The sequence below is a fragment of the Dermacentor variabilis genome, chromosome 8 (genome assembly GCF_050947875.1).
Source record: "Dermacentor variabilis isolate Ectoservices chromosome 8, ASM5094787v1, whole genome shotgun sequence".
Classification (NCBI taxonomy): Eukaryota; Metazoa; Arthropoda; class Arachnida; order Ixodida; family Ixodidae; genus Dermacentor; species Dermacentor variabilis.
The window spans coordinates 154003193-154017205 of record NC_134575.1 but is presented as its reverse complement, the minus strand read 5'-3'; the positions used below and the strand labels follow the sequence as shown (position 1 = coordinate 154017205).

At 45.2% G+C, this 14013-nt stretch overlaps 1 protein-coding gene across 1 annotated transcript in view; it reads left to right on the top strand.

Moving 5' to 3' along the window:
• Window positions 1-6012, top strand: part of Fnta (farnesyl transferase alpha) — a 116159-nt gene extending 110147 nt beyond the window's left edge. The window contains exon 3 of the mRNA XM_075703096.1: window positions 4817-6012. Within this exon, the coding sequence (XP_075559211.1) occupies window positions 4817-5185 (369 nt within the window). The 3' untranslated portion in view covers window positions 5186-6012. The remainder of the gene's footprint in view (window positions 1-4816) is intronic.
• Window positions 6013-14013: the final 8001 nt, after the last annotated feature.

Here is a 14013-nt window from a genome sequence, read left to right as displayed (position 1 = left end):
TCAACTAGCATTGACAGAGTGGCACACTGCCAGAGGAGTGGACGCATGGAAGGGTTATTCCAATACCCAAACCTCACAAACCAGTTACACCAGAAAATATGCACCCCATCTCCCTTACCTCGCATCATCATCAGCATCAGCCTATACATGTCCACTGCAGGATGAAGACCCTGCGATCTCCAATTACCCCTGTCCTGCGCCAACCGATTCCAAATAGCACTTGTAAATTTACTAATTTCGTCACTCCACCTAGTCTTCTGCCATCCTCTACAGCGCTTCCCTTCTCTTGGTACCCATTCTGTTACCCTAATGGTCCAACGGTTATCTAGTCTGCACATTACATGACCTGCCCAGCACCATTTCTTTCTCTTAATGTCTATTAGAATATCATCTATGCCCATTTGCTCTCTGATCCAAACTGCTCTCTTTCTGTCTATTAAAGTTATGCCTAGCATTCTTCGTTCCATCGCTCTTTGCACGGTCCTTAACTTGTTCTCAAGCTTCTTTGTCAGCCGCCAAGTCTCTGCACCATATGTCAGCACCGGTAAAATGCACTGACTGTATACTTTCCTTTTCAATGATAATGGTAAGCTCCCATTCAGGAGCTCACGATGTCTATACCATACGCGATCCAACCCATTTTTATTCTTCTGTGAATTTCCTTCTCGTGGTCCGTGTTCCCTGTGATTAGTAGACCTAGGTAAACATACTCCTCCACAGACTCTAGAGGCAGACTTCCGATATTGAACTCTTGTTCCCTTGCCAGGCTATTTATCATTATCTTTGTCTTCAGTGCATAGTAATCTTCAGTTTCCTAAGTGTCGTCGAGTACCTCGACTCGTCGGGGCTCTTGGCGGGAAATTTCTACAAAGACAGATGGCCTAACAGCCATCCCACCACCTCGGGCTTCCTGATCTGCCACTACTTCACTTCTACTGGGCCACCTCCTATACAGTCTACCTCCAGCCTACTCCTCCGGTCGAACCCACTGGGCCCTCCCGGGCTGCTCTGATGCTGCTGGGACGACCCTCTACCTTTCTCCCTCCTACCCTCTCTTTCTTTTAATCCCATCTCCCCCACCCTGCTGGCGCTGAGCCGTGCTCCCGCATGGGTTGCAGAAGATAGTGCCAGCCTTTCCTCCTTTCCCACAAGAACCACTTCTCTCTCTCTCATCTTCAGTGCCACTCTTACACTCTCCCTGTAAGGTCCTGAATCATTTGTTGTAACTTGTCTGCATTGTTGCTGAATAGAGAACAATGTCATCGCAAACCGAAGGTTGTTGAGGTATTCACCGTCGATCTTTACTCCTAAGCCTTCCCAGTTTAATAGCTTGAATACTTCTAAGCACCAAATACTTACCTCTAGCTTAGGCAAACTCTTTGAGCAAGTCATCCTAGCTAGACTGCACGGCCACATGAAAGACACCGGTCAATACCCGCACTCAATGATTGGATTCTGATCTGGCCTATCCACACAAGGTGCCATGCTTCAACTCACGACAGCTATACTGGACCCCCTCATACCTACGCCCACCAAAGTGGTACTGGCGATTGACCTGAAGAAGGCCTTCGACAACGTCACCCACAGGGCCATCCTAAAAGCTATGCTATACCTAGGCATTGGCCAACGAGCATACAACTACATAAGGGCTTTCCTGCAAAACCGAATGGCCAGCATGTACGTAGAAAACCTTCGTACTTACCTAATTGTAATTCGTACTTACATACCTGCTTACCGCTGCACTCTAACGAATGTGGGCACACCGCAAGGCTCCGTGCTGTCCCCTTTCCTTTTCAATGCAGTACTTATTCTGCTCGCATGGAAGCTGCAGCAAATTCCCTATCTTGACCATACTCTGTATGCGAATGATGTCACCCTGTGGACTACATATAGATCAGATGCCCAAATCGAAGAAAGACTGCAAACAGGTGCAATGCTAATACAGGACAAAGTCACCAAGGTAGGCCTCACCTGCTCACCAGAAAAAATCTGAGCTTTCCTTGTTCCCGCCAAGGGGTAAAACGTATCATGCTCCTATCAGAATCTATGTGCACAATAGAGAGGTCCCACAGGTCCACACCATTCGAATGCTGGGCCTCTACCTGCAAAAAGATGGCAGAAATACTGAAACAATCAAATGTTTAAAGAGCACACTAGCAGCCACCATGCAGCTAATACGCAGAGTAACAAATAAAGCTCACGGCCTGTGTGAATTAGATACTCTGCAAGTGGTACAAGCTTTTACCATGAGTAGAGTATTGTATTCTGCCCCCTACCTCAACCTCAGTGCAACCGAAACCCAAACAATAAATTCTATAATCAAGCAAGCTACCAAGGCAGCGCTCCGTCTGCCCAAAAGCACCAGTAACGAACGCTTGGCGGAGTTAGGTGTACATAACATCATACAAGAACTAACCAAACCACACCTAAAGGCACAATATCTCCGATTAGCCAGCACCCCTACCGGAAGACGTTTACTTTCTAAACTTCTGCCACACCATGAAACTATCGTTTCATGGTGTGAAAAATGGTTCATGCCTCTTAACCTTAATAAGTGCCAATGTATGTCCTTTTCATGTAAGCGCAGCATTACAAATTACGCGTACTACATAAGCTCAACTACAGTACCACGAACAGACTGCTATAAGTATCTAGGTGTTCACTTGACATCGTCATTATCATGGGTTACTCACATTGAAACAATATGTGCAAACGCCTCGTGCACACGTGGTTTCTTGCGTCGCAATCTGCAATCTGCATAGCCCACTATAAAAAAACTTGCATATCAGACATACATTCGGCCGAAACCGGAGTACGCATCATCTATCTGGCACCCCTCGCAAGCATATCTCACCTACGAATTAGAAGCCATTCAGAATCGTGCTGCATGCTTTATTATGTCAAACTACTCAAGTAAAACCAGCATAACAACTAAAACACACACTCGATCTTCCCAGTCTCCAATCACGTTGTATCACCTCACGTCTCTGCATGCTTCACTCTTTCTACTATCACCCAATAGCTAGACACCCTCAACTACAACCCCCGCCTGAACCAGAGCTGTCCAATCGCGCACATTCAGTGCCGTACGTCTTCAATGAAGGATTTTTTTTTACAAATGCAATAGCGCTGTGGAACACTCTGCCCGACTGTATTGTCTCTTCCGCTGACCACATGACTTTCCGTAAGAAACTAACAATCCACTGCACCTAGAATGGTTTGTTAAAAATGCATTTGCTACTTGACCCCTTTTAAGTAATTAATTGATAGTGATTCGTTCTCATGCGTAGTATGTTTTATTAGTATTTATGTAGTATGTATCTTGTTGTATTTTATGGTTTCTTTACAGTGATATTGATGATAGTACCGCTTGCTCAGTTCCCTCCTGAGCGTTGTTTCCTTTTCTATTCTTCGTCTATCTTTTCTTCCTCTTTTCCCTCCTTAGCATGATGAAGAGTTCCTCACACTTTGTTTGCCCCCGCCTTATGTAATGCCTCCGGGCCTTTAAGGCTTCAATAAATGAAATGAAATGAAATATTCCTGCTAATCATAACTCCCTAAAAGCCCTTCCCATGGCAATTCGTCAAACGCAACGCATTCAACCGTTCCCCCATAACATGCGCCCCGACCAAAACCACGAGCAACAAAAAGCCAGAGCAGCAGCCCTTCATAAATGGTACTGCGATGAACAGAATGCAATATGGGTAGATGCTGCATGTGATCAGCACGGAGCCGCAACGGTTGCTTACACACTGAACACCCCTCCCTTAATTCAGGAACTACCCTAGGGAACAGACCCAGAGAAAGTGGAAGAGATTGCTATAGCGCTAGCGCTCGGCAGCTCCAGTGCTACCTACACCCTGAGTGATTCTAAAACTCCACTGCTAAATTATGCTAAGGGCAGAATTCACCCTGCCACCTTCCACATACTGACCCAGAACCCTCCCTTCTCCCGCAGCGCTGTGCTCATCTGGGTGCCCGCGCACTCGGGAAACCCCGGCAATGAGGCCGCCGATTCTTTAGCCAGAGGGTCGAGAAACCGGGCACAGGCGGACGTCATGGGGGGTTTCTCGAGGGAGCATGCATGTACCTTCGCTGTCCTTATCACGAATGCTTGTGCCGAGAGGCAAATATACCCGCCCCCCCTCACTTCCCCACACTTATGGTGCCGCCTGCAAACGCGCACGCTACCTAGTTCATCCCTCCTATCCCACTACCGACCCATCCCACCTTCTTGCCCTCTGTGCAATGCGCCGAAAGCAAACCTCACCCATATACTCCTGGCCTGCCTGGCTTCTCCCCCCAGTGGGCCGGTACCACTCCAAAGCTGGGAGGACTGGGAGATCTCACTATGCTCCACAGACTCAGCAAGGCAGAAGATCGCCTCCAGCCAGGCTGCCAGCGTCATGGACATGTTAAACATGAACGCTTGAGTGTACTTGAGTCGTGCGGGGACCCAGGGGGCCTGGGAGGTCCCAAATTCCTTTGCAAAATAGTTTTTTTTTCTCCTCCTCTAAGTGAAACTACTGTTTGCCGCAGTGGTGTAGACGAGACCACAGCCGCTATCGGTGCCATCGTGGACCGTGGCTACGCAGTGATGAAGGCACACGGCCGACACGCGCACTGAGTCTAAGCAAAACTACTGTTTGCCGCAACCGTTGTAGATGAGACCACGGCCACTATCGGTGCAATCGTGGACGGCATTTCCCGAATGAATGAGAGTCGAATTAACAAGGTTTTACTGTATTCTAGTGTTCTAGTGGTAGTTAGTAAGTGGCGGGCAATAACAAGTTGTGCACGAACTTCCTCTTTTCAGGTTGGCTTCACTGAAGAAGTGGTGGAGCGCGAGTGTGGCTATGTCATGGAGTGCATCTGCAAGGCACCACACAATGAGAGCCCCTGGAACTATTTGCGCGGTGTGATTGATGCTGCGGGAGGTGCTGAACGGCCTGAGGTGCGGGATTTCTGCGAGAGGCTCTACAAGGACGGTTGCCGCGTGGCCTACCTGCTGACCTTCATGGTGGACTCGCTGGCTGGTCGTCTCGAGGCTGAGCCAGAGCTACTTGGACTAGCGCTTGAACTGTGCCAGACATTGGCACACAAGCAGGACGTCATTCGGTGCCAGTACTGGAATTTCATGGCTCGTGGCCTCGAAGCCCAGCGTGGACAGAGAGGCATTGAGTGATTGCATTGGTGAAAAATTGTGGATGCCAGAGAAGGTGTGGTTGCAGCCAGCAGAGTGACGTGCACATCACTCTGTGTTTTGTTCTGTGCAAATTAGGTTTCACGAGTTTACTCTATATTCTTGGGAAAGCTAATCTTTCATGTTCGTGCATGTCGACGAGAGAACAATGGCAGACACAACATAGTGGCTATATATAAACAAATTAGATCAAAATGATGCAGACAGCTGTGCTACTGATTCTGTAGCCTGCAAGAGTGTGCATTGAGGGTGGAGTTATGTGGAACAAGGGTCGCCTTTCTGTAAACTGACATTGACACATTTACCAAATTGCCTCATCCATTCACATGTGGCAGCTGCACATTCACACCACAGCATAAGTTCTAATGAGCACATCACTAAAAGTATCCACTTCCACTGTTCATGAAAAATCGCAGAGTAGGCACAAAAACGCAATGTTTCAATTATATGGCTTCCAGTCCATCACATAAGCAGTCAGTGCAGCCTTGTCCTGTGGAGGGAGATCGCCAAGCATAGCAACAAGTGGAAAGCAGGGTGTTTTTCCTACTCTTATGCAATGCAGTGGGAAGATTCAAAGGCAAACCACATTTGGGCAGCCTACAAGGCAACAAATGAAGTTATGATTGCTCACTCATGTTTAAATGCGTGAGGACCATCGCTGAGAATGGCACTTGCTGTTTGTGGCCAACCTTCCACATTGCTCTGCTATATTGAAGTACTTTCACAGTGAATGCCTGTTCAAGATTGTCAAGTTATTGTTTGAATTGAATCAAACTGAATTAAATACTAATAGTCTGCTTTGAGTACAACTAGCTTTGATATTGCTTTGGTTCAGTTCCAGCTCAGGAGAGTCCTGTGCTGACTTGTGTCCATTCTGTGTGTAGTCCTGTCATGTACTTATGGACACATAATCTCCATGTTTACGCATGCGTAGCAGGCAGATGCACTTATAAACAAAGATAGAATAATTAAACTGACACGAAAAGCACACACTATAGGTGGGGAAACTAAATACAGCCATACTACTACATATGTGACATAGGCACCAACTTGGGGCAACTTGAGTCCGCCCTTCCCATACGAGGAAAAATTCCTTGTGCCCTGCATGAGCGAGAACCTGCGATCATCAGCGGCACTGATGACGATGACGTCGAAGATTGGCTGTCATCATATCAAAGAATGAGTGCCCACAAATCAGATGGTAGCACGAAGCTCACCAACGTCACATTTTATTTAATTGGTGTGGCCATTTTTGTTTAGAAACCACAAAGCGAATCTTCACACGTGGCCCGGCTTCAAGTTAAGCTTCTGAGACTTCTTTGGCTAACCTACCATGCGCAAACTTCGTGCAAACTGTCTCAGAAGCCGATCCCACCAACTTGGTGAAATGTTCACCAGCTCTCTGGAGAACATTGTGATTGCATTGCTGAAAAACTAGATGCTAGAGTGAAGGGGTGGGCGCAGCCATCCAAGTGACGCACGCATCACTCGTGTGTTGCATTCTGGTGTTTATTGTGTGCAAATTGTTTCACACGAGTTTAGTGTATATTGCTGGGAAAGTTAATAATTCATGCTGGCGCATATTGTCACGCAGTAGTGATGGCGAAGAAGTCAGCGAAACTGTGAATGATGAAACTAGTGTTTTATTGGGAGAACCCGTGCCCTCAAAAACAGGCTACACTAAAACACAGCGATAGCGGTGAACGCGGTCGGCGATCGTCGAAATCTGGTCTGCAGGTCAAGCGCGTCGGCTTTTCTACAACAGTCGTCGAAGGTTCGGAGTAATCGCTGGTACCGTGTGTTCCAGAAAGTACTACACAATTTGTGTTGCACATACAATCCTATTACACTAGGTTCGGTGAAAACAGACATCGGATAGAACCATTGGCAACATTCGAGAAGCTTGCGATACGTGCAGGTGCGTCCTGCACTGAGCGAGATAACAAATCACATTACACAAGGTTCGGTGAAAACAGACATTGGACAACATTCGAGAAGCTTCCACTATGTGCAGGTGCATCCTGCGCCAAGCAATAAAATTTGTTAGACAGTGAAACGTGGTAACCCCATCAAGATAAACAAGTACATGTGTCAATACCCCCGTCCTAAAAATTACCAAAGACACTCTGGAAATTCTAAAGTCTGCTTGGCAAAAGCCTTGTGGTCAACCCACTGCATATAGTACCATGTTGTGCATGGAGCCCCAGAGGAATAGCCTCAGTGTTCGCCGATATCCCCTCAAATTACCCAAAGGTGCTTGTAGTAAATGAGGGACTCTCTATACATTCTATGTGTCCCAATTCACGGTCAGGTTCATACATTCAGTTCAGTTCAGTTTATTATTCTTTACATACAATGAATTGGTAAGAGAATATACAGACGAGGGTCCTAAAGTCAAAGACTGCAACGGGACCCTCTGTTAATAATAACAATGTGGAGATATATTAAAGAAGAGCAAGCTAGCTATAAGAAACACACGGAATCGTGAAAATACAACATAGAAAAAAAAGATTATGAAATCAAATTGAATGTATACAAGCCTAAAGTGCAAAACAAAAAACTGTCAATACACACAGTTGACAAATTTAGTGTAATGAATGACGTAAACTCAGTTACACATATAAAACAGCTTAACGGCATGACTAAATGTATGAAAGGATGAAGATTTAATGCTGACGGGTAAACCATGCCACAGTTTTACAGCAGCGAATGATGTCATTTTTCCATAGTTAGAATGAACCATGCAGGTTCAGAATGGAATCTGAACCTGGCAACGTTTAACGCTAGGGCGTTATCTAGTGAGGCGAGTCTAGCAGTGCTATTGGAGGAATTAGAGGGCAGTAAATGGGATATAATAGGGCTCAGTGAAGTTAGGAGGACAAATGAATCATATACAGTGCTAAAAAAAAAAGCGGGCACGTCCTGTGCTACCGGGGCTTAGCGGAGAGACGAGAACTAGGAGTCAGATTCCTGATTAATAAGGATATAGCTGGTAACATACAGGAATTCTATAGCATTAACGAGAGGGTGGCAGGTCTTGTAGTGAAACTCAATAACAGGTGCAAATTGAAGGTCGTACAGGTCTACGCCTCTACATCCAGTCATGATGACCAGGAAGTCTAAAGCTTTTATGAAGACATGGAATCGGCGATGGGTAAAGTCAAAACAAAATACACTATACTGATGGGCGACTTCAATGCCAAGGTAGGCAAGAAGCAGGCTGGAGAAAAGTCAGTGGGGGAATATGGCATAGGCTCTAGGAATAGCAGGGGAGAGTTATTAGTAGAGTTTGCAGAACAGAATAATATGCGGATAATGAATACCTTCTTCCACAAGTGGGATAGCCGGAAGTGGACGTGGAGGAGCCCGAATGGCGAGACTAGAAATGAAATAGACTTTATACTCTGCACTAACCTTGGCATCACACAAGATGTGGACGTGCTCGGCAAGGTACGCTGCAGTGACCATAGGATGGTAAGAACTTGAATTAGCCTAGACTTGAGGAGGGAACGAAAGAAACCGGTACATAAGAAGCCGATCAGTGAGTTAGCGGTAAGAAGACAAATATAGGAATTCCAGATCAAGCTACAGAACAGCTCATCATCATCATCATCATCATCATCATCATCATCATCATCATCATCATCATCATCATCATCATCATCAGCCTGGTTACGCCTACTGCAGGGCAAAGGCCTCTCCCATACTTCTCCAACAACCCCGGTCATGTACTAATTGTGGCCATGCCGTCCCTGCAAACTTCTTAATCGCATCCGCCCACTAACTTTCTGCCACCGCCTGCTACGCTTCCCTTCCCTTGGAATCCAGTCCGTAACCCTTAATGACCATTGGTTATCTTCCCTTCTAATTACATGTCCTGCCCATGCCCATTTCTTTTTCTTGATTTCAACTAAGATGTCATTAACTCGTGTTTGTTCCCTCACCCAATCTGCTCTTTTCTTATCCCTTAACGTTACACCTATCATTCTTCTTTCCATAGCTCGTTGCGTCGTCCTCAATTTGAGTAGAACCCTTTTCGTAAGCCTCCAGGTTTCTGCTCCGTAGGTGAGTACTGGTAAGGCACAGCTATTATACACTTTTCTCTTCAGGGATAATGGCAACCTGCTGTTCATGATCTGAGAATGCCTGCCAAACGCACCCCAGCGCATTCTTATCCTTCTGATTATTTCAGTCTCATGGTCCGAATCCGCAGTCACTACCTGTCCTAAGTAGATGTATTCCCTTACCACTTCCAGTGCCTCACTACCTATTGTAAACTGCTGTTCTCTTCCGAGACTGTTAAACATTAGTTTTCTGCAGATTAATTTTTAGACCTACCCTTCGGCTTTCCCTCTCCAGGTCAGTGAGCATGCATTGCAGTTGGTCACCTGAGTTACTAAGCAAGGCAATATCATCAGCGAATCGCAAGTTACTAAGGTATTCTCCATTAACTTTTATTCCCAATCCAGGTCTCTGAATACCTCCTGCAAACAGGCTGTGAATAGCATTGGAGAGATCGTATCTCCCTCCCTGACGCCTTTCTTTATTGGAATTTTGCTGCTTTCTTTATGGAGGACTACGGTGGCTGTGGAGCCGCTATAGATTTCTTTCAGTATTTTTACATACGGCTCGTCTACACCCTGATTCCGTAATGCCTCCATGACTGCTGAGGTTTCGACAGAATCAAACGCTTTCTCGTGATCAATGAAAGCTATATATAAGGGTTGGTTATATTCCGCACATTTCTCTGTCACCTGATTGATAGTGTGAATATGGTCTATTGTTGAGTAGCCTTTACGGAATCCTGCCTGGTCCTTTGCTTGACAGAAGTCTAAGGTGTTCCTGATTCTATTTGCGATTACCTTATTAAATAGTTTGTAGGCAACGGACAGTAAGCTGATCGGTCTATAATTTTTCAAGTCTTTGGCGTCCCCTTTCTTATGGATTAGGATTATGTTAGCGTTCTTCCATGATTCCGGTACGCTCGAGGTCATGAGGCATTGTGTTCATGAGGCATTGCGTTCATGAGGCACAGCTATTCGGCCTTAACTCGGGAAGAGGACCTTAGTGTTGAAAATATGAGCGACAATCTTATGGGCATCATAAAGGAGTATGCAATAGAAGTCAGTGGTAACTCCGTTAGACAGGATGCCAGTAAGCTATCGCAGGTGACGAAAGATCTGATCCAATGTATGAAAGCCTCTAAACCTACAGCTGGAATAGAACTGGCAGAACTTTCTAAGTTAATCAACCAGCATAAGACAGCTGACATAAGGAAGTATAATATGGATAAAATTGAACATGCTCTCAGGAACGGAGGAAGCCTAAAAGCAGTGAAGAAACTAGGAATAGGCAAGAATCAGATGTATGCGTTAAGGGACAAAGCCGGCAATATCATTACTAATATGGATAAGATAGTTCAAGTGGCTGAGGAGTTCTATGTTCTATAGAGATTTATACAGTACCAGTGGCACACACGACGATAATGGAAGAGATAATAGTCTAGAAGAATTTGAAATCCCAGAAGTAACGCCAGAAGAAGTAAAGAAAGTCTTGGGAGCTATGCAAAGGGGGAAGGCAGCTGGGGAGGATCAGGTAACAGCATATTTGTTGAAGGATGGTGGGCAGATTGTTCTAGAAAAACTGGCCACCGTGTATACACAATGTCTCATGACTTCAAGCGTACCGGAATCTTGGAAGAATGCTAACATAATCCTAATCGATAAAAAAGGGGTTGCCAAAGACTTGAAAAATTATAGACCGATCAGCTTACTGACCGTTGCCTACAAACTATTTACTAAGGTAATCGCAAATAGAATCGGGAACACCTTAGAGTTATGTCAAGCAAAGGACCAGGCAGGATTACGTAAAGGCTACTAAACAATAGACCATATTCACACTATCAATCAGGTGATAGAGAAATGTGCGGAAGTTAATTACAGACCAATCAGTATTTGTTATAGTGTTAACAAAACTATCGGTCAAACTTGAAGAAAAAGTAGCAAGGTATTTCGCCCTCAAAGGAGACGAAAATTGGGAAATGGTCTGTGATCTGAGTATCTATGACACCAGAGTTTGGAGTTGGTGCAATGTTTGTTAGAGCATGGTCAAGAAGTGTGTTGGTAACATGAGCAGAACACCTAGTAGGAGAGATAATTGATGATTCCAGTCCGTAACCGTAAATTTCAAGAGAAATTTTTTTCAAAACTATGGAGATTTCATTCAGAAAATCAGGGATAGATGAAGAAGGGGAACGGTATACACAGCCAAGAATAAAACTGTTACGACCACCCAAACAGTGACCTTCAAACAGACTACATCGCTGCAACCAAACTTGATCGAGCCGAGGTCCTCAAGCCCCGCCCGAGGATCACAAGAACAACAACGTCTCTTCTTACTACTAAATTCTCAAACGCACTCCCAAACGTGAATAACATCCTAAGTAAATACTATTGAATTCTCACCAGCAACCAGAAACTTAAGAAGATTTTTCCCGACCCTCCCAGAGTAGCTAGCCTACAGACGCAACACTAATTTTGAAGATGTTCTTGTGCACGCCAAACTACAGAAAAAGAGGAAGTTGGGAACCAATCCCTGTGGCCGCCCCAGGTGCTCTACATGCAAACACATTCAATCTACTACTACAGTAAATAGTACAGCGTCGAATTACACACACAAGGTAACTTCGGCTTTCACCTGCACATCAAGCAACGTAGTCTACTGTCTAGAATGCGCCGTTTGCAGGAAACAATACATAGGTGAGAGTGGGCAACAAATTAATACCAGACTCAATGGTCACCGCGCGGACACAAAACACAATTTACCCAAAGCAGTAGCCAGCCACTTTAATGAACATGGTCATATATTTGACGAAGCAAGGCTCTATATACTACAAACAAATTTCCGTTCCCCTCTCGAAAGGAAGTATACGGAATCATACCTCATACACAAGTTTAATTGCCTACACCCGACAGGAATTAATTTGGCACACGGCAACTTAGAATCTTTAAAAGCGGTAACTTAAATCTGAAACTCTCATATCATCAACCAAGACACAAAACACATTAGGCCACCAGCTAACTTTAATTCTTAACCTCACCTACTCTCCCATTTCGAAAAAATTTTTTTCCTGCCTACTACTCAATTTAATCTACTCTTTCAGGTTTTTACGTCTATACCAACTGTACAACCCCCTTCTTCCATGTACGCTTGCCCCCGCCCGCTTCTGCGCGCGTCACCCTCCTGTTTGTCATTCCGGTTTCGGTCCCCCTTCCCCCTCTCCCTTCCCCCCTTTTTTTAAATCTACTTTTTTTGAAACCCCCTCATCAACACATTCCGAAGTCAATATGCCATTTTCGGCGCCTCAACCCAGAGTATCGCCATTTCTGGATGCCGCCGTAACGACACCTACGATGAGCGACTGGGGCAGTGCCCCTTGAAAGACCATGCCGCTGCCTTTCAGTCACCCCATACATTGCACCGCAGACTCCTCGTCACCATCTTAACTATTTCAAAATTACTCGACGTATTGCTGCTATGCTACTCAAGTCACTTTCAACTCATGGTTTTTTTTTTTGTGTGTCTGTTTTTCTTTTTTTTTTGTACTTTGTGTTACTCGCGCACTGACAGCTTGACCGGCCGTTCTAATGCCTCAAAAACATGCCGCCAACGACTCCCCCTGAATACCTCCTAACCTTTCGCATCCCCAACACGCTCCCAAGCCCCCGTATTTCTTTAAAAATTTCATTTTTCTCTTTCTTTTTCTTTCACTCTCCCCCCCTTTTTTTTGTCTGTCTTGGTGCCGCCCTGGCTTCCCCCACCCCCGTTTTTCTTTTTTTCTGCTTTTATTTCTTTTCTCTTCTCCCTGCATGCCCACTCTCACGCTCTTGTCCCCTCGTCTTGGGAATGAAGCTCACAGACGTCGGACGACAGCGCTTGTTTCCTCTGGTAATCTCTCTCTTTAAAACCAGCCGCCAGCGACAACACCCGCACGTGACGTCACTGCACTAACCCTTTAAAACTTTAAACACGCCGAGGATAACGAGGCCGCCTTTGACGAAGATAGGTCCTCCTATCGAAACGTTGGCCAGCCATTCTGAGGCACCTTATCCCTGTTTACACACTTTGGGTTACAATTATGAGAATTTATCTGCAAGTCAGCTTCAATCCATACCGATTCACAGTGAATTACATTAAGAACAAGGTCAAGCCTACGTTTATATTTAATATGAGGTGAAACAAGTATTGCGGAACCACCATATCGATCCGAAATACGATGGCAGTATTCTGCTTGGTATGGACAAAAACATATAAATTGCTATCCGCATTGCCAAGCCATGTTTCCGAAATGCAAATAAATGAAAACGAATGATCAAGTGAGTCAGTAAATGCAGAAATGGTATCATGGTTTTTGCACAAACTTCGCGCATTGATATGAAAAACAAAGACAATAGAAGATGTAAGCAATGGTTTCACTTCGTCAGGCGATAGCAAAGACATGATGGAAAGTATTTGGGGACGTGTGTGCAATCAGTCCGCAGGACAGAAAGTGTAGCACTAAGCTATGCCTGTGCAAAGATGCGAAAGTCGGCCTCCGAGTTTATTGGGAAGACCCTGATTTACGGGCTTTAACCTGGCAATTTTCAGTCCATAAAAAGTGCCACCTGTTCTTTTAGGGCAAGGGCCTTGCTGAATAAACATTTGTTATCGACTGTGAGGTGTTCATTAATGTAAATGGGACTATCTGTACTACTAGAAAAGCCAATCTGGGAGCATCGCAGACGAGCTTTGCGACCCTTGCGAAGAAATTC